At 39.4% G+C, this 27,767-nt stretch overlaps 1 protein-coding gene across 9 annotated transcripts in view; it reads right to left on the bottom strand.

Moving 5' to 3' along the window:
- The window catches only part of LOC101112874 (Fc receptor-like protein 3), a 46,783-nt gene extending 24,092 nt beyond the window's left edge, over positions 1-22,691 (bottom strand). For 5 of the 9 annotated variants that reach the window (XR_009597573.1, XR_009597575.1, XM_060403207.1 and 2 more), the window contains exons 1-7: positions 22,582-22,691; positions 12,109-12,129; positions 10,803-11,045; positions 10,096-10,338; positions 9,573-9,857; positions 8,454-8,741; positions 7,646-7,921 (exon numbers count right to left, since the gene is read on the bottom strand). Coding sequence is in view for 7 of the 9 variants with exons in the window: in XM_060403207.1 (XP_060259190.1) it covers positions 7,646-7,921; positions 8,454-8,741; positions 9,573-9,857; positions 10,096-10,338; positions 10,803-11,045; positions 12,109-12,129; positions 22,582-22,678 (1,453 nt within the window). In the remaining 2 variants the exon portion in view is untranslated. The other 4 variants (XM_042256017.2, XM_042256000.2, XM_042256023.2 and 1 more) reach the window with 4 other exon arrangements.
- Between the last annotated feature and the right edge of the window lie 5,076 nt (positions 22,692-27,767).

Below are 27,767 nucleotides of genomic sequence, written 5' to 3' on the forward strand. Positions count from 1 at the left end.
GTCTGTTGTTCCATGTCCAGTTCTAACTGTTGCTTCCTGAACCTGCATACAGGTTTCTCAAGAGGCAGGTCAGGTGGTCTGGTATTTCCATTTCTCTCAGAATTTTCCACAGTTGATTGTGATCCACACAGGCAAAGGCTTTGGCATAGTCAATAAAGCAGAAATAGATGTTTTTCTGGAACTCTCTTGCTTTTTCCATGATCCAGCGGATGTTGGCAATTTGATCTCTGGTTCCTCTGCCTTTTTGAAAACCAGCTCGTACATCAGGAAGTTCACGGTTCACGTATTGCTGAAGCCTGGCTTGGAGAATTCTGAGCATTACTTTACTAGCATGTGAGATGAGTACAACTGTGTGGCAGTTTGAGCCTTCTTTGGCATTGCCTTTCTTTGGGATTGGAATGAAAACTGACCTTTTCCAGTCCTGTGGCCACTGCTGAGTTTTCCAAACTTGCTGGCATATTGAGTGCAGCACTTTCACAGCATCATCTTTCAGGATTTGAAATAGCTCAACTGGAACTCCATCACCTCAACTACCTTTGTTCATAGTGATGCTTTCTAAGGCCCACTTGACTTCACATTCCAGGATGTCTGGCTCTAGATGAGTGATCACACCATCGTGATTATCTGGGTCGTGAAGATCTTTTTTGTACAGGTCTTCTGTGTATTCTTGCCACTTCTTAATATCTTCTGCTTCTGTTGGGTCCAGACAATTTCTGTCCTTTATCGAGCCCATCTTTGCATGAAATGTTCCCTTGGTATCTCTAATTTTCTTGAAGAGATCTCTAGTCTTTCCCATTCTGTTCTTTTCCTCTATGTCTTTACATGATCGCTGAAGAAGGCTTTCTTATCTCTTCTTGCTATTCTTTGGAACTCTGCATTTAGATGCTTATATCTTTCCTTTTCTCCTTTGCTTTTCACTTCTCTTCTTTTCACAGTTATTTGTAAGGCCACCCCAGACAGCCATTTTGCTTTTTTGCATTTCTTTTCCATGGGGATGGTCTTGATCCTGGTCTCCTGTACAATGTCACAAACATCATTCCATAGTTCATCAGGCACTCTATCAGATCTAGGCCCTTAAATCTATTTCTCACTTCCACTGTATAATCGTAAGGGATTTGATTGAGATCATACCTGAATGGTCTAGCGGTTTTCCCTACTTTCTTCAATTTCAGTCTGAATTTGGTAATAAGGAGTTCATGATCTGAGCCACAGTCAGCTCCTGGTCTTGTTTTTGTTGACTGTATAGAGCTTCTCCATTTTTGGCTGCAAAGAATATAATCAATCTCGTTTCGGTGTTGACCATCTGGTGATGTCCATGTGTAGAGTCTTCTCTTGTGTTGGTGGATGAGGGTGTTTGCTATGACCAGTGCATTTTCTTGGCAAATTTAGTCTTTGCCCTGCTTCATTCCTCATTCCAAGGCCAAATTTGCCTGTTACTCCAGGTGTTTCTTGACTTCCTACTTTTGCATTCCAGTCCTGTATAATGAAAAGGACATCTTTTTTGGGTGTTAGTTCTAGAAGGTCTTGTAGGTCTTCATAGAACCGTTCAGCTTCAGCTTCTTCAGTGTTACTAGTTGGGGCATAGACTTGGATAACTGTGATATTGAATGGTTTGCCTTGGGGACGAACAGAGATCATTCTGTTGCTTTTGAGATTGCATCCAAGTACTGCATTTCAGACTCTTTTGTTAACCATGATGCCTACTCCATTTCTTCTGAGGGATTCCTGCCCACAGTAGGAGATATAATGGTCATGTGAGTTAAATTCACCCATTCCAGTCCATTTTAGTTCGCTGATTCCTAGAATGTCGACATTCACTCTTGCCATCTCTTGTTTGACCCCTTCCAATTTGCCTTGATTCACTGACCTGACATTCCAGGTTCCTATGCAATATTGCTTTTTACAGCATCGGACCTTGCTTTTATCACCAGTCATATCCACAGCTGGGTATTGTTTTTGCTTTGGCTCCATCCCTTCATTCTTTCTGCAGTTATTTCTCCACTGATCTCAAGTAGCATATTGGGCACCTACTGACCTGGGGAGTTTCTCTTTCAGTATCCTATCATTTTGCCTTTTCCTACTGTTCATGGGGTTCTCAAGGCAAGAATACTGAAGTGGTTTGCCATTCCCTTCTCCAGTGGACCACATTCTGTCAGACCTCTCCACCATGAGTGAACATTGACATTTTAGGAATCAGTGAACTAAAATGGACCAGCATGTTTGAATTTAATTCAGATGACCATTATATCTACTACTTTGGCCTGAATTCCTTAGATGAAATGGAGTAGCCCTCATAGTCAACAAAAGAGTCTAAAATGCAGTACTTGGGTGCAATCTCAAAACTGACAGAATGATCTCTGTTCATTTCCAAGGCAAGTTAAAGTCACTCAGTCATGTCCTACTCTTTGCAACCCCACAGACTATACAGTCCAAGGAATTGTCCAGGCCAGAATACTCAAGTGGGTAAGCCTTTCCCTTCTCCAGGGGATCTTCCCAACCCAGGGATCAAACCCAGGTCTTCCACATTGCAGGCAGATTCTTTACCAGCTGAGCCACAAGAGAAGCCCAAGAATACTGGCACGGGTAGACTTTCCCTTCTCCAGCAGCTCTTCCCAACCCAGGAATTGAACTGGGGTCTCCTGCATTGCAGGTAGATTCTTCACCAACTGAGCTACCAGGGAAGCCCAACCATTCAATATCACAGAAATCCAAGTCTATGCCCCAACCACTAATGTGAAGAAGCTGAAGTTGAGTGGTTCTGTGAAGACCTACAAGACATTCTAGAACTAACAGGCAAAAAAGATGTCCTTTTCATTATAGGGGACTGGAATGCAAAAGTAGAAAGTCAAGAAACACCTGGAGTAACAGGCAAGTTTGATCTTGGAGTAAAAATGAAGCAGGGCAAAGGCTAACTGAGTTTTGCCATAAGAACGAACTGGTCATAGCAAACATCCTCTTCCAACAACACAAGAGACAACTCTCTCATGGACATCACCAGATGGTCGACACCAAAATCAGATTGATTATATTCTTTGCAGCTGAAGATGGAGAAGCTCTACACAGTCAGCAAAAGCAAGACTGGGAACTGACTGTGGCTCAGTTCATGAACTCCTTATCTCCAAATTCAGACATAAAGTGAAGAAAGTAGGGAAAACCACTACATCATTCAGGTATGACCTAAATCAAATCCCTTACAATTATACAGTGGAAGTGAGAAATAGGTTCAGGGGATTAGATCTGATAGACAGGATGCCTGAAGAACTATGGATGGAGGTTTGTGACACTGTACAGGAGGCAGTGATCAAAACCATCCCCAAGAAAGAGACATGCAAAAAGGCAAAATGGTTGTACAAGGAGGCCTTACAAATAGCTGAGAAAAGAAGAAAAATAAAAGGCAAAGGAGAAAAGGAAAAAATATACCCATCTAAATGTAGACTTCCAAAGAATAGCAAAGAGAGATAAGAAAGCCTTTTTCAGTGATCAATGCAAAGAAATAGAGGAAAACAATAGAATGGGAAAGATTAGAGATCTCTTCAAGAAAATTAGAGATACCAAGGTAACATTTCAGGCAAAGATGGGCACAATAAAGGACAGAAGCAGCATGGATCTAACAGAAACAGAAGATATTAAGAAGAGGTGACAAGAATACATAGAAGAACCATACGAAAAAGATCTTCATGACCCAAATAACCATAACGGTGTGATCACTGACAACGATTACACAAGGATTCCAATTTCTCCACATCCTGGCCAATACTTGTTATTTTCTGTTATTTTTTATAGTATCCATCCTAATGAGTATGAGGTGGTATTTCATAGTAGCTTTCTTTGATTTGAATTTCCCTAATAATGAGTAATGTTGAGCTGTGTGTATGTGTACTTAATAGCTATTTATATATCTTCTTCGGAGAGATGCCTATTCAAGTCTATTTACTCTTTTTTTAATGGATTCCACATGACCCCAAATCTGGCCCCTACCCCTTAACCTGCAGCAGCAGAGTCCACAAACTTTCCAGCAAGAGACAGGGCCGAGGTGCCAGTCTCACCCTGGCTCCCATCCTGCCCTTTCTTTCTCCCTGCGTTGGTGAAACTATGACTCAGGGGATCTCAGACATGAGGGAAGAGCCCACCATCCTGGGGCACCAGGTGACGATAACAGCATCACTTCGGGGGCAAAGCAGCAGTAACCCCGGAGACACGAGAAGCGATAATAGAGCCTCACCTTTTGCAGAGACGGGGAAGGGTGGAAAGTGACTACTCCCAAATATAACCAGAGTAAGCCTAGGTGTGAGAAAACAGAAACGTATGCCATAGCACCGCCTACTGGAAGACAAAAGAAAGGCCTCTAATTTCTAACTACATCAAACGCACCAGGGGAGGAAAAACTCAAGTACCATGAAGAATCACAGAAACACTGTACCACAAAAAGAAAATGGCAATTCTCCAGAAACCAAACTTACTGTCATAAAATATTATAATCTAACTGAGAAAGAATTCAAAATGGCTGTCATGAAGAAACTCAGAAAGCTGCAAGAAAAATCAGAAAGCCAGACTAACGAGCTCAGGAATAAAACTAGTAAACAGAAAAAATACCAGAGACATTAAAACTCTAAAAAAGGAGCCAAACAGAAACTTTGGAATTGAAGAACTCAGTAAATGTTAAAAATAATGTCTTGGAAGGCTTTGGAAATAGATTAGACTGTATGAAAGAGAGAATTAGCAGGCTTGATGATAGAAATTTAGAAATGCTACAAGTATATGAGGAGAGAGAAGTAAGATAATTTAAAAATGAGGGAATTCTCCAGAAGCTATATGACTCTTTTAGGAAAGGCAACATTAGAGTAAAGGGTATCCCAGGAGAAGACAGGGAGAGGGGAAGTCTCAGTTATATTTAAACAAATAATAGCTGAGAACTTCCCAAATCTGGGAAAGAAATTGGATATACAAATTCATAAAGCTAACACCTAATTACCTCAATGCAAAAGACCTTGCACAGGACATATTATATTAAAATTGTCAAAAGTCATTGACAAAGAAAGGATTTTTAAGGCAGCCAGGAGGAAAAAAGGATTGTACCTACATGAGAATCCCCATGAGCCTATGATCAGGTTTCTTAACAGAAACTCTACAGGACAAGAGGAAATCGAGTGACATTCTCAAAATACTAAAAAATAAAAAGTATCACTCGAGACTATTTTTTCTAGAAAAGTTATTATTCAGATGTGAAGGAAAAACAAAGATCTTCCCAAACAAATGAAAGCTGAGGAAATTCATCAACATTGGTCTGCTTACAATAAATGTTTAAAGAAGCTCTCTGCTAAAAACAAAAAGGCAAAAATACACAATACTTTGAGGAAAGTTATATGTAGAATCAGAAAATTGCAACTCAGAATAAGCTTTAAATAATTTATTATAGCATAAAGGTAAAAGGATGAAGGAAAAAAAAAAACCATTGCTACTCCAATTTGGTAGCAATCTCACAACATAAAAAGAGATAATTTGAGACAGCAAAAGCATAAGAGGAGAAGAGGGAAAGAATGGAGCTCACATAGGTAAATGAAAATAAAATGCTGTCAGTGTGCTTCAGTTGTGTCCAGCTCTTTATGACCCTGTGGACTGTAGCCCACCAAGGCTCCTCTGTCCATGGGATTCTCCAGGCCAGAATACAGAAAATGAACTACTTTATCTGCGAGAGCTTTTATGCAACCCCCAAGGTAACCACATAACATAAATCTAAAGCAGATACCAAAAAAAAAAAAAAGAGGAAATTGAGAAAAATATCATAGAAAGCCACAAAACCGAGATGACATGCAAAACTTAAGAGGAAAAAAAAAAAGGAGATATAGAGCAACCAGAAAATAAAAAGGGGAGCACTAAAAAATAAAATGGACAGCACTGAAGTTTTCCTTTATCAATAATCACCTTAAATGTAAATGGATTGAATTCACCAATCAAAATACACAGAGTGGCTAGACAGAGTAATAGAAGATGATACTCCATGCATATGGCAACCAAAATAAAGTGGTGCAGCCACACTCATATTAAATGAAATAAGCCTCAAACCAGGAAACTTTAACAAAGGACAAAAATGGGTATTATGTAATGGTAAAAGGGACAATTCACCAAGAAGATAAAACAGTGATATGTAGCTAACACAGCAGCACCCAAATATACAAAGCAATTATTAACAGACCTAAAGGGAGAAATGGAGAGCAACACAATAATAGTAGGGAACTACAACACTTCACTTACATTAATGAATAGATCATACCGACAAAAAGTCAACAAGGAAATAGCAGCCTTAAAAGAAACATTAGACCAGGCAGTCTTGATAAATTTATATAGAACCTTCCATTCAAATGCAGTACAATACACATACTTAGCTGCTCATGGAACTTTCTCAAGGATTGACCATGTATTGGAACACAAAACAAGTCTCAATGACTTTAAGATTGAAATCATATTAACCATCTTTCTTGATTACAATGGTATGAAATTGGAGATCAACCACAAAAAGAAATCTGGAAAATCACAAATATGTGAAGACTAAACAGCATGCTGAGGAACAACTATTGGGTCAAACAAGACAGCAAAGGAGAAATGAAAAAATGAAGACAAGTGACAAGGAAAATATGACATAAAGAAATCCAACTTTGCACATAAAGGAACTAGAAAAAGAACAAAGGAAGCCCAGAGTCAGCATGAGGAAAGAAATGATAAAGATTAGAAGAGAAATTAAATATACACTGAAAGCAAAATACAAAAGAGTGACCAAAACTAAGACCTACTTCTTTTAAAAGATAGATAAAAATTGACAAACCTTTTGCTACATTCACTAAGAAAAATGAGACAAAGCTTTGATAAATAAAATCAGAAGCAAAAGAGGAGGTATAACAATGAATGTCCAAAACTACAGAGGATTATATAAGAATATTATGAACAGTTATGCGCCAACAAATTGGGCAACCTAGAATAAATGGACAAATTCTTAGAATCATACAACCTTCTAAGACTGAATCGTAAAAAGTGAAATTTGAATGACCAATCACTAGTAAAGAGAAAAACAATAATCAAAAACTCCCAAGAATAAAAAAGCACAGGATCAGATGACTTCACAGGTCAAATTCTAGCAAATAGTCAAAGGTGATTTAAATCCTGTTCTCAAAATATTTTTTTAAAAACTGAAGAGAAAAGAATACATCCTGACATTTTACAAAGCCAGCATTCTGATACCAAAACCAGATAAAGAAAATTATAGACCATTATCTCAGATAACATAGACACAAAAAATCAACAAACTATTAGTAAACCAAACACAACAATACTTCAAAAAGGATCGTAAACTATGTTCAAGTGGGACTTATTCCATGTATGCAAGGATGTTTCAACATTTGCAAATCAGTCAACATGATATGCCATATTAATAAAGTGAAGAATACAAATCATATAATCATCTCAATAAATGTGGGAAAAACATTAGGAATGGCCTAAATTCCTGAATGTATAGTCAGAAGAAAGAATCCCAGGACTCTCAGGTAGAGGCAGATAAACAAGGAGTCTGATGGAATGTCGCACCAGCAAGTAGCCTAAACGAGAGGACATACTCTGTTCTTGTCTGTAACTGCTGTAGGCATATCCTACTCACCTGTGACACTGAGAATCACCCTGTCACTGCGCTGGACCCCCAGGCTATTGTCAGCCTCACAGGAGTAGTTTCCAGAATGTTCTGCAGTCAGAGAAAATTTGAAGCCTGCTCTTCCAGAGGGAACTGAGCTGCTTCCAAGGGTGACATTATCATGATAAAATCGGTACAAGATAGGGGGAGAGCCCCTTTGGGACTCACAGTGAAGCTCCACCACATCCCCCACCATAGCCTGCATCCTAGGAGATGTGAGGGTGAAGACGGGGCGAGATACTGGAACTGAAAGATACAAAAGAGTCGTTAGAGGACTCTGATGCTGTGCCAGACTCAAAACCACACCCAAAAAGCCTGGTGGTGGTTTAGTTGCTAAGTTGTGTCTAACTCTTATGACCCCATGGACTGTAGCCTGCGGGGCTCCTTTACCCATGGGATTTTGGGGGCAATAATACTGGAGAGCATTGTCAGTTCCTTTTCCAGGGGATCTTCCCAACCCAGGGATCAAACCCTGGTCTCCTGCATTGCAGGCAGATTCTTTACCAACTGAGCTACCAGGGAAGCCTAAATATAGATATATCACTTGAACCATGAAAAGTAATCTTAGATGATTTTGCTTTCATCACTACTACTGTTTTCAGTTTGCTCTATAAGACATAAAATGTCTTCAACTTTTGTCATCTTTGCCATTCATTAGTTAGCCTCTAAATCTTTACATCTCTATTCCTTTGCCTCCTTCCAAAGACCTTCATGGCTAATTGGCAAGCTAAACCCTGGTTTGTGAACTGAGGCTGAATAGAAGGAATTGAGAACTTACTTCTCAGTGTGACTCTGATCAGTTTACTGAGGATGGGACCGTGAATGTTGTCAGCTGCACAGTAGTATCTCCCAGCATCGCTCTCCTTCACAGTGAGTATCTGCAGCACCGCCGACAAGGAACGCTGGGTCTTTGTTCCCAAACTTCTTACTGTGCCCTCTCTGTGCCAGGAGAATGTGACAGTCCCAGTACCCTTGGCTACTGAGCAGATAAGGATCAGATTTTCTCCTTCAATAAGCTGCCCTTCAGGGGGCTGGATCTCTAGAGTTACATCAGACACTGGGATTCCTGGGAGGACACAAGATGACACATGAAGATTCTCATGGCAGAAACTTCAGGATCAAGGAAAAGGCTGGTTCTGCCATGAATAAGTCAATAGCAGCAGACACAATATGCAGGGGGCCAAAGTGAGCAACAGGGAATTAATTGTGTGTGTTATTATAAAGGTAGCAAACACAACAGTTCCGGCACACACAACAGTTCCCATCCTTGGAGGATGTGGTGACGGATTCTTGATCTTAAACCTAATATTGATAACAGTCACATTTTATGGACGTCTATACTTAAGGAATCTTTGGTGCACCAATGACCACAAAATAAGAGTGGTCTTACTTCTGTTCAAAAGAAACAGAACCCATAGAATATGACTTCTATCCTGAAATTCAAACCCCTGTCCTATCCTTTAAGACTCTTCTCCAGTCTCACCCCCATCTTCCCATGTTTTTTTCTGATTACACCAGTTCATGTTTAATTTCCTCTTTTATTTTAGAATATGGTTAGGTCAACAAATGAGAGAAGCATAGGGACCTCCAAAGACTGCATGTGGTCATCTGTGCTTCTAATTATCTGTGACTCTTGAGAGAATGTATGCTGTATGGCTCTGTCACCCCCAAAGGGCTGGGGACCCAGCAATTGATCAACAATTGCTATTAACTGAGTTAGGTGGAAGAGAATGTTTTAGGGACATTAGGCCAGTGTTGAACCTGAAGTGAGGAGGGTATCAGGATAGCAGAAAGTTCCTCTTGGTTATGTTCACTGTCCCAGGCAGCAGGAAATGTCATTGCTCTGCTCTCACCTCCCCAGCTCTGACTCTGGAAGAGCAACTCCATAAATACTCACTCTGCACATATAACTGGGATCTCAAACTTCTTTTTCTGATAGATGGAGTCACTGACTCTGCCTGGCACCAGTAAGACTCTGCATCTTCACTCCACACAGTGGGTAATGTGAGCTCTGGAGAGCTGCTCCAGCATTTCTGCAAAGCCTTGTCTTCTCTGAAGAAGCAGAATTGAAGCTGAATGTGTGACCTCTGTGGAGGGAGCCACGTCTCACATTTCAGGGTCACTGGGCTCCCTTCTATGGGTGAGGAGGGGCTGGCTATCAGCATAGGAGGGGGAAACAGCTCTAGAGAGAAGAACAAACACAGTTCTCAGGGTAGCACAGCTCAGGGATCCTGGAAAGATGCATATGAGCACTCAGCATCAGCCAATAGAACACAAGTACCCAAGCAGGTGGAATCACCTCCCATCTCCCTCCTAGGACAGGAGGCGTTTCATGAAATCCCCATTGATGAGCCACTCCCTAAATCGTTACACACAGGTTCCCTGCTGTGTCCTGTTACCCACAAGAGGGCAGCCATTACCTTGAACTTGAATCGTTAGATGTTTTGAAATTTCTTTCCTCCATGTCCAGAGAAAGCCTTGAATGAGAGCAGTACAATGATATGTGTCATTGTTCCTGGAGACTGACTTTAGAGTGAAGTCTGATTGAATTAGTGTTTTATTTCTGTAAAGACTTATTTCTTTTGCTTTTTCTCTCGCCTGGCATCTGAGAACAACATCATCTCCTTCAAAGACAGGGTGTGGAGCCTGAAGGATCAGCTTGTCTGCAAAGAGTAGAGGAATACACTCAGTTTATTCCCTGATGCTTCTTTCTTTAAACTCTCATTTCTGTGCATGAAGAAAGAGCTATGATCCTGTACACCTGAAAATACCCTCCATTAACATTTCTACATGGTCCTCAAACCCAGTTCTCCCTTATCCTAGGAAAATGGACTCATTTCCAGAAAATGTCTTTAAGCAATCCCCATGCATATTGTTAAAAGAGAAATTTTATACCTCATCTTTCTTCAGACTTGAATCCCTTTTACCTGGTGATTTCTGACTTATACTTCTCTGGATGGAAAAGATGGACAGGACAGCATTCTGCTGCTGCCTTATCTCCTTATATCCCCCACTGGGGTCAGTACATCAAATATTCTTATGCCTATTTACAATCTTATCTCAGCTCCCTGCAGTTCCCCAGCCCCCAGGGGTTTAGTTTCAGAGACCACCCCCTTTCCTTTCTCACCAGATGAAAAATCCACATGTATGGGGTCACTGAGAGAAGATCTTTGGGTCTTGCATTTGTAATATCCAGTCTTGTCTATTTGGATCTCTTCAGATTTTTTATTCAACAAATTCTCATTATAATACCAATATATGTCTCCTTGGGCTGGAGAAAGGGAATCGCTGCATGTGAGAGTCACTTTGTCTTTGTGGAAGTTTGTGGACCATGGAGGGTTGAGGAGAAGGAAAGCTTTTGGAGTTACTCCTAAAGAGGAAATAGGGAAGATGAAGGCAGGTGAAGGTGAATGGGAGGTGGGTGGAACATAGGGAAAGGCCCAGCTGCAACTAGGAGTTTTTCTGGACTAATTCCTATTAGGGACAGGATTGGAAATGGAGTATTACCTCCAAATGGAGGTATTAACTTGGAGAAATACCTCAGAATCTGTTCATCTTTTTTTTTTTTTTTCCTAATGGTAGTGGGGGTGTAGATTCCTGGAATGGGCTCAGAAAAGTTCAGGAGATATGATTTACAGATGGGTGAAGACTGAGCCTGTAAGTAGGTTGATTCTGAAAGCTCTTGTCCTACACATTCTTGTCAAAATAAAAGTGAACCTGGGATGTATATACCTCAGAAGTATTTTCTAGATTGAAAAACCAGTTCCTCCTTGGTTGTTAATATTTAATGAGCAAGATCTTTTTCACTTACAATTCTTTTAAACCTTGCTTAATTTTAGATTCTATGGGGAGGGCAACATTTTTCAACTCTCCACCTAAGGTGAACATAATCAGCAATTGATACACAACACACACAAAAAAGATTTAACAAAGGGGCATGGACTGCTTGCATAATCATATTTGTGTATATAATTGCAAATGACCATTGGGACCAGAAATTGAAACAGTTCAATGACAGGAGTTTCTTTTGGAGATATATAAAGATTTGGCCATAGCATTTCCCTCTGTGAATAGGAGCTATTTCTGTATTCTTTGATAGTGGCACGGGCTTGGACATACAGAGGGCGGGGCCTTAGGGAATAGAGGAGATTAGATCCGAGGATCTTTAAACATCAGTTTCCTGCCTCTGTCGTTCTTTCTGCAAACATTTTCTTCCCTTCTACTCTATGGCATTCAGTAATAGGGAAAGAACTGAAGACAGGAGAGATCAGAGGAGGGTTTGCTCACCCACTATGGCAACAGGTGTGACCTCAGAGTAGCAACACCACTGATGTTGGTGCATTACCACAGGCCTCATTTATGGGGACAGGTAATGCTGTCTGGGAGGACCAATGCCCAGAGACCGGGAGGAGCAGAGAAAAGGAAACACTGACCTGATTGATCTCTTCCAGGAGCTGTGAGGGAGCCAAGATTTAAAGATTAGCACAGAGCACAATTTTTCAAACCTTTTCACTTAGACAATCTGAGAAATGTTCCATTAACACAGCCACCACCACTCTTAGTTTTTCCTTCCCATTTCTTTGCTCCCTTCTATGATTCCCGTAGTCCTCAAACAAACAAAAAAAGAATAGCCTGTAATTTGCTTTATAAATATGAATCACTTGTATCCACAACCCTGGCTCATCTTTAGCAGCTTCATAGTCCATTCCTTCCCTCTCTTCTCTAGCCTGAACTCAGCAATGTAGAGAAGGGCTTGTAGAAATGGTTTATTCTCCCCTCATTACTTGGACATTGTTCCTCCTCCTTTTTCGATCTCTGGTTAAATTATGGCACCAAGTCTCAAGAAGGGAGCCATATTTCTTAGTAGATCTTCCCTTACTCACCTAAATTTTGAAAATAATTATTTATGTGAGAGATATAGAGAGGGTTTGACAGAAAGAAACACCCAAACTTCCTACAAAATGAAAAAAAAAATTGGTTGAGGAACCAAGGGTAATATAATTGATTTGCCACGCTGGTTGTATGCAGAGTCTTTTAGATCTCCTGCGACCCAACTCTGCTCATTTTCCATCTCTTGTGTAAAGAAAAAAATGTTGCCTGCCATTCCAGTTTGTACCAGGATCAAGCTATTAGCCACCACAGTTGCCCACAGACAGTGTACTCTGCAGGAAATTCAGGATAAAGAAAGACAGGAGACATTCTGTGCTTTGGGTATATTGGCTCCTTAGATAGTTAAGACGCATATCTAAGGGAAATTTTCAAATGACTCCAGATTCTTAAGTCTTCCCATGCAGAGAAAAGCATTAAAATCATTGAGATTTCTCTTTCATGTGATTAGCAGTAACCTTTTGATGCTTGACTATATGTTTTTCCCACCAAAAAAGTTCATGTGTACGTCCTGGCTCCTGCCTTAACTTCTTCAGACCAGTTCCTCAGAGCTATCTGAGAGGCTGTCTTTCAGACTATAGCGCTCAGTAAGGCTGCCAATAGAACTTGACTCGAATTTTACATTATGAGCTTCTCTTCCATTCAATGGTATTGGTGATCACAAAGGGACCCAGAGCAGACGTCATTCCTTTGCCTGAACTCTACAAAGATCCGGAGCCCTGATACCAGCAAGGACTCTTGCGCCCATTCTTCTCCTCTGTGAACTTAGACAAACTTGGATGAGTCCCTCCTGGCTCTCAGATTCCCCAATTATTAGTTGATGGTCCTGAGTTTTATTCTATGGTATATGACAGGGATCTAGCCTCCGCCTCCCCCAACCCCAGTTTAAAGGTACTGGGGGAGCCTGGTTAAAAGACACTGAGCCTTCTAGACTGGGTGAAATGAGGGGCCTCAGAAAGTCAGCCTCCAACTAATACTCCAGCCTGTTTATGTCCCTATGGAATTTATTCTTATAGGTACTTGCTTAATTGGAAATCTTGTCCTAAAGTGGTCGAGATAGGCTTCTTTCGACATTTCAACAATGATTAGAAGAAAGTCAGCCTGATAAAACATCTTCAAAATTCTGACCTTAAAGGTTGTAACAAAGCCCTTCCAGGAGGAACTTGCATTTCTCTCCTTGTGCCTTTGAGATGTAAATGTTATATCTGGACTTCTATAGGACTTCTATATAATGGGCTTCTTAGGAATTTTATTCTGTGTTTTGAGAGCTAAGTCTCTGCCATGGGAAGGTACACATATGGTGTACATTTGGCAGGCAATGGAATTAACTGGTATTTCAAGGGGTCATTTTGTCTGGTTATGCCAGCTCTTGGGCAAATTTGTTATAAAGAATCCTAGCCCACATGAAAAGATGCTCAACATCACTCATTAGCAGAGAAATGCAAATCAAAACCACAATAAGGTACCATCTCACACCGGTCAGAATGGGTGCGATCCAAAAGTCTACAAGCAATAAATGCTGGAGAGGGTGTGGAGAAAAGGGAACCCTCTTACACTGTCGGTGGGAATGCAAACTAGTACAGCCACTATGGAGAACAGTGTGGAGATTCCTTTAAAAACTGGAAATAGAACCGCCATACAACCCAGCAATCCCACTGCTAGGCATACACACCAAGGGAACCAGAATTGAAAGAGACACATGTACCCCAATGTTTGTCGCAGCACAGTTTATAATAGCCAGGACATGGAAACAACCTAGATGTCCATCAGCAGATGAATGGATAAGAAAGCTGTGGTACATTTACATGATAAAATATTACTCAGCTATTTAAAAGAATGCATTTGAATCAGTTCTAATGAGATGGATGAAACTGGAGCCTATTATACAGAGCAAAGTAAGTCAGAAAGAAAAACACCAATACAGTATATTAACGCATATATATGGAATTTAGAAAGATGGTAATAATTACCTCATATGCAAGACAGCAAAAGAGACACAGATGCAAAGAACAGACTTTTGGACTCTGTGGGAGAAGGCGAGGGTAGGGTGATTTGAGAGAATAGCATTGAAACATATATATTATCATATGTGAAATAGCTCGCCAGTCCAGGTTCGATGCATGAGACAGGGTGCTCAGGGCTGGTGCACTGGGATGACCCTGAGGGATAGGATGGGGAGGGAGGGTCAGGATGGGGAACACATGTACACCCGTGGCTGATTCATGTGAATGTATGGCAAAAACCACCACAACATCGTAAAGTAATTAGCTTTCAATTAAAAGAAAGAAAGAAAAAAAAAAAAAAAAAAAGAATCCTAGCCCATAAAGGGCCTTTGTCATTTCAATCTTTGCTGTGTCTACCTGTACAACAAAGGCACTAATGTCTTAGACTGTTTGGGGGAATAAACCTTCTGTATCTCGTGAAGGCTGCATCCTTTGTGTTCTCTTCTTAGAATGCCTCTTGTGTCTTAGTGGTTTGAGTCAGTATTTAGATACTATTCAGGGCTTCCCTGGTGGCTCTAGCGGTAAAGAACCAACCTACCAATGCAGGAGATATAAGCGATGAGGATTTAATCCCGAGGTTGGGAAGATCCCTCTGGAGGAGGGCATGGCAACCCACTCCAGTATTCTTGCCTGAAAAATCCCATGGACAGAGGAGCCTGGTGGGCTACAGTCCAGAGAGTCACAAAGAGTCGGACACAACTGAAGCAACTTAGCATGCTCAGGAGATACTCTTCATCAATGGCCAGACAATGGATTCTTTAAATAGGAGAAACTTCTAAACTGGTAAATTTTTAGAGAGCTCTGAAATTAAAGAGCTGTTCTATTGTTGCCTATGAAAAATACTATGCATAGGTAACAACTAATCTTAAAAACTCCCTTAGTTTAAAGGAACAAACAAAAACTGTTTGGGGAAGCTTTATTTGTGGCCTCAGCTTCCCTTCAAAGAGCCTTAAAGATGTTAATAAAAAATTAGCTTAATTAATGTAAGTTAGGTAGATTAATAGAGAAATAAGAAACTGAGGGGAAAGTCAAGAGACTTCTTTCTAACAAGGTGGAAATTTTAAAAGGGCTTATATCAACAGGATGGAAATCTTTAGATGGTTATCAGGAAATGAGATAAATAAAATAGATGTTGATGGGATTAAAACAAAGGTTTTAAGTTAACACTACCTGAGGTTGGATAGACCAAAGGGACCCCCCAGTTGGTCCCTGCAACAGTGTAGTTCACTCTACTTATTTCTGTTTTAAAACAAAATTTAAAGGCTGGAAGAAAATTATGCTGAGATACCTGACTAGCATTTACTTGGGACAACAGTGAGATCAATTAATCAAGTTAAGACTGACAAAAGGGCCTGTGTCCCTGGGCTTGAGCCCTCACTGGGAGGCCAAAAACCTTTTACACACAAATGGATTAAATGGCCAAGGTGATAAAAAGGAAAGTTTCAGGACTCCTTTTAAGACCAAGACTTGTTGATGGGGTCCTGACGGAGGGAGGCTAAAGTTACAGGTATAGGAGTTATAAAACTGAGATGAAATCTTAAAAAAACTGGAGTATTTGAATGAGCTTTCAATAAGATGGTTACATCTCTTTCACCTAATTGTACTGTGGGATAGACATTATATCTCTGAGCAATTCTTCCCTTGCCTTGTATTATAAGATGGAGCATATACATCTGCCCCTTGGGCAGTATTAGTTAAACATACTAAAAGGAACCAATAGAGTTACCTGAGCCCACACAGTATAAAGTGAAAACTGGGGCTAATATTCAGGGACTAATAAAAGCAATATATTTTTTTTTTCTCTAGGATAGATTGCTATGTTTAACTTGTCAACTCACAGAGTGTCCTTATTGAATATCTTGTATACACTTTTGAAGACACAATAAATTGAATCTTAAAGTTCTAGAATATAGAACTCTTGACTTCCAGTTTAGCTGAATATCATCTTGTTGATATATTTAAAAAGTAAATTAAAGAAAATATAGCTGGATATAGCTGGGAAAATCAACTTTTTAAAATCATTTAGGCAGCAGACCAGTTCTTTGGGGAATTAAAAGCAACTGTCTTTGTCCCTCAGATGGCTACAAACCAGAAAATACAACTCACAGTGACCTGAGACTGAGCCTAATTAAATCAATCAGGTTAAATCTGAAGCTGAAGAGGGAAAAAAAGGAAAATAGAGACCTTTAAAAACTCAAACTGCTGGCACTCTTGCCTCCTGAAATGGCCCACACTCTGTAGAGTGTCTTTCTTTCAGGACTGCCTTCCTTGCCTTTTCAGATGGACTGTGTTCTGTTTGTGGAATGTGTGTTTCTCTAAATAAATCCACTTTTTACCTGTCTAAAACAAAAGCAAACAAAATAACTCAAGCTGCTGGAAAGTTTCTCTCACCCAAAATCTTATTAATGGCCTACTTAAGTATTTATCAAGGACAGATACAAATCTCAAAGGCTTTTCCACAAATAGTAAAAAGCCTTCATCATCTGAGCAAATAATTTTTACAACAATTGTTATTTATAAATTGGTACATTTATATTGTAATACCTCATGACAAAGTTTTAAAATGAAGCTATGCAATCTCAGTTATGTCTATTACACATCTGTGAGCATGTCCGGTTAGAACTGGACATGGAACAACAACATGGTTCCAAATAGGGTGTGCATCAAGGCTGTATATTGTCACCCTGCTTATCTAACTTGTATGCAGAACGCATCATGTGAAATGCCAGGCTGGATGAAGCACAGGATGGAATCAAGATTGCTGGGAGAAATATCAATAACCTCAGATATGCAGATGACACCACCCTTACGGCAGAAAATGAAGAACAAAAGAGCCTCTTGAGGAAAGTGAAAGCGAAGAGTGAAAAAGTTGGCTTAAAACTCAACATTCAGAAAACTAAGATCATGGCATCTGGTCCCATCATTTCATGGCAAATAGATGGGAAACAATGGAAACAGTGAGAGACTTTATTTTGGGGGGCTCCAAAATCATTGTAGATGGTAACTGCAGCCATGAAATTAAAAGACACTTGCTCCCTGGAAGTAAAGCTATGGTCAACCTAGACAGTGTATTAGAAAGCAGAGACATTTCTTTACCAACAAAGGTCACTCTAGTCAAAGTTATGGTTTTTCCAGTAGTTGTGTTTGGGTGTGAGAGTTGGACTATAAAGAAAGCTGAGTACGGAAGAACGGATGCTTTTGAACTATAGTGTTGGAGAAGATTCCTGAGAGTCCCTCGGACTGCAAGGAGATCCAACCAGTCCATCCTAAAGGAAATCAGTCCTGAATATTCATTGGAAGGACTGATGTTGAAAGCTGAAGCTCCAATACTTGGCCACCTGATATGAAGAACTGACTCCTTGGAAAAGACCCTGATGCTGCAAAAGATTGAAGGCTGGAGGAGAAGAGGACAACAGAGGATGAGACAACTGGATGGCATCACCGACTTGATGGACATGAGTTTGAGAAAGCTCCGGGAGTTGGTGATGGTCAGGGGAACCTGGCGTGCTGCTATTCATGGAGTCGCAAAGAGTCAGACACAACTGAGTGACTAAACTAAGTATGTTATACAGATGATATATCTTTACCTTCAGATAATATTATCAAAATTAAATTTATAACAGATCTCTATCTAATTGACTTAAAAGTAGATATTTACAAATTAAATGTTTTAGAAACTTACCCAAGTGAATTTAAAATTCACACAATCTGGGAAATAGTCAATATTAAATTAATATTTGGTATTATATTCAAGTTTGTTGGTTTAATTAATACAGATATATCTTACTTTTATTACAGTTAGGTTTACTAAAATTCAAATAAGATCATATTATCTCTGTTATAAAATTTATAAGCAAGAAAAATAGCTTGGGATGATGGCTGACTTGGTCTCATGTCTCATAAAGTTTTCATGGGTAAGCTAAACAGAACTGCTGAAAACAAATTAATTTAATAGATACAAATGGGGTAAGAATTGAGGTGAACACTTAAGAAATAATTGTGTTTTATGGTACATCTACTTCAAAATATTTTTTCCAGATTTTTGATGTCTTAAAATTTAGAATTTTTCTAAATGAATTCAAATGAGGAAAATTTATTAAATATCAGATCATTTGCAAATAAAATAACAAAATATTAATTATAAAATATAGGCTTCATTTTACAGAGAAACTAAAGATACTTGGAACTATTAATAAAAATTTTGGTGCCACACTAAAAAATATCTTATAAAAAGCACAAATTTTTAGGAATCATAAATAATATGTATGTTTTCCAATCTACAGAATGCTAATGTAAAAGACAGTTCATCATTTCTTACTTCTTAGTGTCTACTAGAAATTAAGGTAAATTGCAAAATATTGTATATCCCTTGTCAGTTACATTGCAATCAGATATTTAACCATGCCATTTAAAATCTGTTGTCTTTTATAGACAGTCATTGTTTTACTCTGATGGTTAAAAGTTAAGAATTCTAATTTATATATAATCTAAAGTACTAAAATTATTAAAGGCAATATCTTTGTGTAAAAGGAAAAGGACATAAAGAATGGACATTCATTTTGTTATGGGAAAAAATAGTCATTTTATTCCAGAGAGAAAGAAAGAAAGAAAAATCCCTGGGCAAAATCTGAAAGCAAAAAAGAAAGTTATAGAAGGTTTGTGGGAAACGAGCTTCAAAAGAGTTTTGTGCATGGTCAGGACTGGCTAAGATTAAAATAAAATTTGAGTAAATAAATTTAAATATTAAAAGTAAGCTGGTACAAAGCTAGAATTTTTTTTTTATGTTCAGAGAACAGAGGTTTTTTTTAAAATATTGATCTGCTTTTGTTAATGGATTGTAAAGTTTCTTTACCTTTTAAGTAATTTGTTGTAACTTTCTGTCTGTATTTGCCTTTAAAATCTTTTATCATCACTTTAGTTGGGTGAATAAGAATTTGTGACCTATGGTCCTACTTAACCAAATATTTTAAAAACGTTTTAATATCTTTGATGAACTTTCGAAGTCAAATTCCAAATGAAGTTCTTTAGACTTCTAGCTAACTTTGAGATGTTTCAAAGTAAAGAGAGATATTAAACTAATTAGGTTTGTTGGGTATGTTAAATTATTAATACATGGGAAATATTGTCAAATCAGTTCAGTTCAGTTCAGTTCAGTTGCTCAGTCATGTCCGACTCTTTGCGACCCCATGAATCACAGCGCCAGGCCTCCCTGTCCATCACCAACTCCCAGAGTTTACTTAAACTCATGTCCATCGAGTCAGTCATGCCATCCAGCCATCTCATCCTCTGTCATCCCCTTCTCCTCGTGTCCTCAATCCCTCCCAGCATCAGAGTCTTTTCCAAATAAGTGGTGATAAAGCTTCTTAGGTTTTATTATATGGATATCTGTCATTAACATAGAGATTCCAAAAATTCTATGAAATTTCTAAAAATTTGATATATTCTGGTATAATGTTATTAGTCATCATTCTAACTATTATCTCAAAATGTTGTATGTTGCAAAATATTGTATATCCTTTGTCAGTTACATTGCAATCAGATATTTAACCATGCCATTCAAAATCTGTTGTCTTTTATAGACAGTCATTGTTTTACTCTGATGGTTTTACAAAATGAAGATCTTTAAGAAGATTCACAAAATGGACTTTTTAACAAATAAGTTTTCTGATGACTTTTAGATCATACCACTGAACTGGGTAAGAAATTACAAAACAAACACAAAAAGATGATAATTTCATCCAGATCAATAAGAATCAATTTATGGAACTGAAATAGCTAATATATATATGTATATATATATATATATATATATATGGAGAAGGCAAAGGCAACCCACTCCAGTACTCTTGCCTGGAAAATCTCATGGACGGTGAGCTTGGTAGGCTGCAGTCCATGGGATTGCGAAGAGTCTGACATGACCAAAAGACTTCACTTTCAGTTTTCACTTTCATGCATTGGAGAAGGAAATGGCAACCCACTCCAGTGTTCTTGCCTGGAGAATCCCAGGGATGGCGGAGCCTGGTGGGCTGCCGTCTATGGGGTCGCACAGAGTCGGACATGACTGAAGCGACTTAGCAGCAGCAGCATATATATATATATATATGTAGTTCAGTTCAGTTCAGTCCCTCAGTCGTGTCCGACTCTTTGTGACCCCATGAATCGCAGCACGCCAGGCCTCCCTGTCCATCACCATCTCCCAGAGTTCACTCAGACTCATGTCCATCGAGTCCATGATGCCATCCAGCCATCTCATCCTCTGTTGTCCCCTTCTCCTCCTGCCCCCAGTCCCTCCCAGCATCAGGGTCTTTTCCAGTGAATCAACTCTTCGCATGAGGTGGCCTAAGTACTGGAGCTTCAGCTTTAGCATCATTCCTTCCAAAGAAATCTCAGGGCTGATCTCCTTCAGAATGGACTGGTTGGATCTCCTTGCAGTCCAAGGGACTCTCAAGAGTCTTCTCCAACACCACAGTTCAAAAGTATCAATTCTTCGGCGCTCAGCCTTCTTCACAGTCCAACTCTCACATCCATACATAACCACTGGGAAAACCATAGCCTTGACTAGACGGACCTTAGTCAGCAAAGTAATGTCTCTGCTTTTGAATATATATATATATATGTGTGTATATACATATATATATATATATTTTTTTTAATTCGACTGTCATGTGCCATGTGGGATCTTAGTTCCCTAACCAAGGATCGAACCTGCACACCTTGCACTGGAAGTGTGAACTTCTAACCACTGGACTGCCAGGGAAGTCCCTATAATTTATATTTTTTCTGAAGTATTGCTGACTTTTAATCCTTAGTTTTCCAGAAAACCTTTCCTTTAACACTATGACTTACAACCAATTGGTAATGTACACCTTTGTAAACAAATATGAAACATTTATCTTTTTCTCTCTACTGATCCTCCAGAATTTGGCTTTTCCAGCTGGCCCCTCTCTGGACTTTATGGCTTATTGTGATCCAGGTTCTACCCAGTTATAGGAATCGTTTTAATCTGTTCTCTCTTTGTTGTTTTCAAACTATGCTTTGTATCTCTTTCTGCTCTAGTCTGACCCTATTAATGTTCCTAGCTCTATTACTTATATTCTGTCTATTTTGTAAAATTGTTGTCTCTTGAATTACCTAATGTGTGTAATGAAGCCTCCAACAAAATTAATGATGGCTAAAAGTCCAGTGATTACACATATAACTCTATACAGAATAATTGTAATCATGCAACTCTAGACATGGGAAAAAGTAACAAGGGAATAACATTTCCTGGATCATAATAGATTAGTAAAATAGATGATCCAGAGAACTTAAAGTTACTAACAGAGCCTAGTCCAGGTATAGTACATGAATGGCCTAACATGGAGATCTTTGCCTTAGATAGGAATAAGTGTTCTTAGCACCATGGGATAAATCTATCATGAAACGCCTTCCAAAGGGTACTGTAAGGAAAAAACTGTTGCTTGCTATTCCAGTTCTACAAGGATCAAGCCATTAGCTGCTGCGGTTGCCCACTGGCAGTAGGCTCCAAGGACAATTCAGGATGAAAAAACAAAAACAAACAGAAAACATTCTGTGCTTTGGATTTACTCATCCTTAGATAGTTAAGATGCATACTAAGAAAAAAAAATTCAAATCACTCAGCTTTTTCATCTTCCCATACATCGAAAAGCATTTAAATTGCTAACTTGAGATTCCCATTCTTTGTGATTAGCAGTGATCTTTTGATGTTTGACTACATGTTTTTCCCAGTAAAAAAGTTGATATATATCCTGGCTTCTGCCTTACTTCTTCAGAGCAGTTTCTCAGATCTAGCTGAGAGGCTGTCTCCTGGTTGATGGTCCTCAGTTAGGTTCCCGAATAAACCTTAATTCACATTTACATTGTACATTTTTCTTTTGATTGACACTAGCTCTATGTCTCTGAACCCTGAGTGGAAGCAGAGGCAGAAGCTCCTTGGTTTTTCCCTGGCTGGTATTAGGAACAGAGGCCACTGTCCAGTCCAACCCATCTACTCACCCAGGATCAGCAGCAGCAGCAGCCACAGAAGCATGGGGAACTGGCGTGGCTGAGGGCAGGGCAAATTTGTCTCACCAAAGCTGGGCTTATTTCCCATCCACAAAGAAGACAGAAGGGAGGTACTCAGAGGAGATCTGCAAGAATCAGAAAAGGGGAAGTGAAAGAATCATATTTCACCTTGAGTTCTGAAAAAGTACCATAGCTACCTTTTTAAATGTTGTTTGTATTTCAACCTCGGCAGTTGTGCATTTTCAGATGTTGACAGTCATCTTTCAACAGCTCAGCTCTCTTAGGAGAACTGTCTCCAAGGTTGTGCTGGGTTCTTTGGTCATGCTATGGATTTGCTAGTATTTAAATCACTTTTTTTTTTTCCATTTTTTAAAATGGAAAACCCTTCATTACCTTGAATTCATATAACTTTTGGTTCTGCATGAGGCTCCTAATATAGACTGTGGTGTCTCACTATGATTTGTAGTGTGAGTCACAAGGAATCAAAGTGTCAAAGCAGACATGAAAACCTTTTGTCCTAATACACATTGGCATGAAGTTTTTGAAGAGGACTTTTTTTTAAAATTCACAGACTAGCTGAAGGGTCTGTCCCTAAATTCCTCCCAGATTTGGGCAAATTAAGAGGTAAATGAATAAGCATTAAATAAGAAATGGTTTTGTGCCCACCTCAGCCTATAACTGGGCTTCCCAATTGGCGCTGGTTGTAAAAAACACGCCTGCCAATGCAGGAGACATAAGAGACACCGGTTCAGTCCCTCTGTCAGGAAGATCTCCTGGAGGAGGGCATGACAACCCACTACATGGAGTGGAGAATCCCATGGACAGAGGAGCCTGATGGCTGCAGTCCATAGGGTCTCAAAGGGTCAGACACAACTGAAGGGACTTAGCACTCACACACGCAGCCTATATAACCAGTGGTGTGGCTGCGCAGAACCTTGTGGTTCTGATCATGATCTCAAGACACCCTGTCGACTTAAAAAAGAGAAAAGCACAGTGTGAAAATTGTGAGTTAAGCTCTACTGGGGGGCAAAATAAGGACTGCAGCCCAGGAGTCAGTATGTCAGAGAGCTCTGAGAAACTTCTCCAAAGAGGCAGTGGGGAAAGGTCAGTATATATGTGATTTTGGTGAAGGGGGGATATCTACAATCCAGCATATATTTTCACAGAAGTTTTCTGCTAGTCACGTGAAGCTTTCTGCTAGTCGTAAGGAATAGTCATCATCATGTGCTTTTCTAGATATGAGCAGATACAAGAATTAGGCTCATAAAATTGGCTCCTAAAAATATCTATCTGAAGACCTGTCCAGCCGGTCCCACCCTCATTGAGCACAGAGTGCCTCATTTCTGATCTCCACCCTGAACTCCTTGCAGAGGGTGTTGAAAATTGGCAGCCACAGCAGCACATGATTTGATCCTCATAGAGGTAGATGGCAAGTGCCAGTTTGCAGTTGACAACCCTCAGGAATAAGCAGGTAGAAAGTTTGAAAAAGAAAAGTTTATTACTCACAGATCCGGGAAAGCACATGTCTCGCCTGAGGCTACACTATGAGGTCAAAGGCCTGGGGTTCTGCTTTTATTGACGGGGAGGGGAGAGCCTAGTGTTTCTGAGGGCTCAGCCTTTATTGGTGAATTTAACACGCAAAAGCCAGAATTTAAAGCACAAGAAGTGAGAGGGAAAAAAAAAAAAAAAAAAAAGCCCAGATTGTCAGTAATGAAAATCAACCAATGTCTCTAAAACTAAGAAGTCTGGGATTGGGGGATGGGCTTTCATGCTGCTTTCTTATCCACTGGCTGGAAACATATTTATTCAAAGTAGTTCTTTGAAGTGGATGCCTCAGCAAACAAAGCATAAGTTAGGCTTTTGCCTTACAAAGGAAAAAGTTAGGCTTTTGCCTTACCAGTGTTAGGCCTCATTCTGCAGAACTTCTGTTTTTAAAGCCAGAGCCCTAACCTTTCAATCAAAGAGGTCTCAGCTGCTTATTTTCTATCTCAGGCCTCTGTACCCTTTTTCCACAGCATTTATCATAATTTGTAATTATTTCCTCTGTTTTCTTGCTTGCTTTTATGTCTTTTCCTCAGCTAACATTTAAGGGCCCGTGCTTATCCCCTGTGCCTCTACCAATTCTCTCTTTCAGGGAGGCATTTAATAATTATTTTTTAAAGAAACTATGAAAAACTCTAGACCAGGATTTCTTGACATTTATTTCATTAGTACATCCCAAAGGGCCTGTTTAGATTTTTTTTTTTAAACCACCTCCCTACTGTATGAAGCAATAGCACAGATATGCTATATATCTTTATGTATTTATTATATATGCTTTATACATAAAAAATAAAATTTTTTCCACCTCTACAAGGACCAATTTTTGCTACTTTGAGGTTGATATCACCTCTGCTGGGAAAGCATGCTCTACACATAGAGACAGACCATTCTCAGTAGGATAGAAAGTTATGACCATTCAAAGACATTTTTATATTAGAAACAGAGAAATCTCTGATGAAGTTTCCCTTCTTTGAGGAGGCCATCCTGAGGCTACAAAAGAAAGAAGTCCTCTTTAAACAAATGTCTTTCTATTCTTTCCCCCCATGACAGTTATGAAATTTTGTTTTTCTGTATGTATTTATGTGATTGCATTGTTGAGGCAGTCCAAGCACAGGTTGGAAAAGAATTTCCAGGCACAAAGTACTGCAGAAAGGAGTAAGTTTATTACGAATAAAGAGCAGAGATAAAGTGGGCACTGTGAGCACAGTGGCTGACCTCCTGACAGACCAGGGAGAATAGACCGCTTTTGTGGGTTAATAGCTAATTCTTATGGCCTCAAGACAAAGAAAATTCCTGCTGGAAGGTTAGCATTAGGTGATTGATTGGGAAACTATAGGGTGTTTCCTGGAATGGACATCTTTGCCTAACTAGGAGTCAAGAACCTTGCTACTGATAATCAAGAGCTTTTGACAATGGTTACAGTGGGTCTCAGTCAGCTTCAGAAATGACCCTGGGCTCTGCTTCTGTGGTCTTGCAAGGCATCTCGCCTGTGGCCTGGGGCAGGACTCAACATGTATGATGTTCCTTTCTCTCCTTAAACTAGAGTATCACAGGAGCTGAAAAGAGTCTGGTGTGTTCTCCATCATGCTTTCTTTATTTTCTTCTTGCCTTCTCTTCTTTCCTCCTTCCTTTCTTCCTCCCTTCCTTTCTTTTTCTGTTATAGAAGGAACACTTTACATGGTGTCTCTCTTCTTAATGAATTTTTGATTATATGACACATTGGTTTTGACAATGGATGCAACAGTTATGCAGCAGGGCTCTAGAACTTGGTCACTGGCAATAATTTTTGGCTAGTAGAGTATGAGTGAGGATCAGTATGATATATCATTTGGAGAAATTCTTTAGATTCTTAGACTTACACCTAATACACTACAAAGAGATATAGTTATGCTGAAAATGCTAAAAACACAACACCTTTATAAAAGTGTTGGTTAATGAAAGGTGCGTGTTTTTATACTTCTAGTAAGCAGGTCAAGAAGCAACAGTTACAACCTGGAACACTGGACTGGTTCCAAACAAGGAAAGGAGTATGTCAAGGCTGTATATTGTCATCCTGCTTATTTAACTTATATGTTGAGTACATCGTTGAAATGCTGGGCTTGGTGAATCACAAGCTGGAATCAAGATTGCTGAGAGAAATATCATTAACCTCAGATATGCAGATGATACCACCCTTATGGTAGAAAGCAAAGAGGAACTAAAGAGCCTCTTGATAAGTGTGAAAGAGAAGAGTAAAAAAGCTGGCTTAAAACTCAACATTCAAAAAATGAAGATCATGTCATCTGGCCCCATCACTTCATGGCAAATAGATGGGGAAACAATGGAAACAGTGACAAACTTTTTTTTCTTGGGCTCCAAAATCACTGCAGATGGTGACAGCAGCCATGAAGTTAAAAGATGCTTGATCCTTGGGAGAAAAGCTATGACCAACCTAGGCAGCATGTGAAAAAGCAAAGACATTACTTTGCCAACAAAGGTCCATCTAGTCAAAGCTATGGTTTTTCCAGTAGTCATGTATGGATGTGAAAGTTGGATCACAAAGAAAGCTGAGTGCCGAAGAATTGATGCTTTTGAAATGTGATGTTGCAGAAGATTCTTGAGAGTCCCTTGGACTGCAAGGAAATCAAACCAGTCCATGCTAAAGGAAATCAGTCCTGAATATTCATTGGAAAGACTGATGCTGAAGCTGAAACTCAAATACTTTGGCCACCTCATGCAGAGAACTGACTCATTAGAAAAGACCCTGATGCTGGGAAAGATTGAAGGCAGGAGGAGTAGGGAATGACACAGAATGAGATGATTGGATGGCATTACCGACTTGATGGACATGAGTTTGAGCAAGCTCCAGGAGTTGGTGATGGATAGGGAAGGCTGGTGTGCTGCAGTCCTTGGGGTCACAAAGAGTCAGACACAACTGCGTGACTCAGCTGTGAAGTTGGGAGGCATGGATTGGAATTCATGTTGGTGAGTGTGTGGAGATGTTTAAAATATGGATGTAATATAAAAAAGAATAAAATACTGCCATTTGCAGCGACATGGTTGGATCTGGAGAATACTACACTTAGTGAAATGTCTGATCAAGACAATTTATATCACTTATACATCTAGTTGAAAAAACAATACAAAGTGATCTATACCAAACAAGAAAGAGAGGGAGGGAGGGGTAAATTAGGAGTATGGGATTAACATATACAAACTATTATACATGAAATAGTTAAACAATAAGAATTTACTGTATAGTACAGAAATTATATTCAATATCTGACAATAATTTATAATGGAATATAACCTACAAAACAAAAACAAATCACTGTGTTGTACGCCTGAAATTAATGCAATATTGTAAGCCAACTATACTTCAATTAAAAAAATACATATGTTTGTAAAATTTTTGACAGTTCCTTTATTTAGAAGTAGAGTCTATACTCCCTCTCTTTGCATCCAGACAAGTTTGTTGGACACTGTTGTTGTTATTGCTTAATCAGTAAGTTGTGTCCAATTCTTTCAACCCCATGGACTGTAGCCCACCAGGCTTCTCTGTCCATGGTATTTTCCAGGCAAGAAGACTGGTATGGGTTACCATGTCCTCCTCCAGGGCATCCTCCCCGCCCAGAGATCAAATTGGTATCTCCTGC

This window comes from Ovis aries, chromosome 1, assembly GCF_016772045.2.
Source record: "Ovis aries strain OAR_USU_Benz2616 breed Rambouillet chromosome 1, ARS-UI_Ramb_v3.0, whole genome shotgun sequence".
In the NCBI taxonomy this organism is placed as follows: Eukaryota; Metazoa; Chordata; class Mammalia; order Artiodactyla; family Bovidae; genus Ovis; species Ovis aries.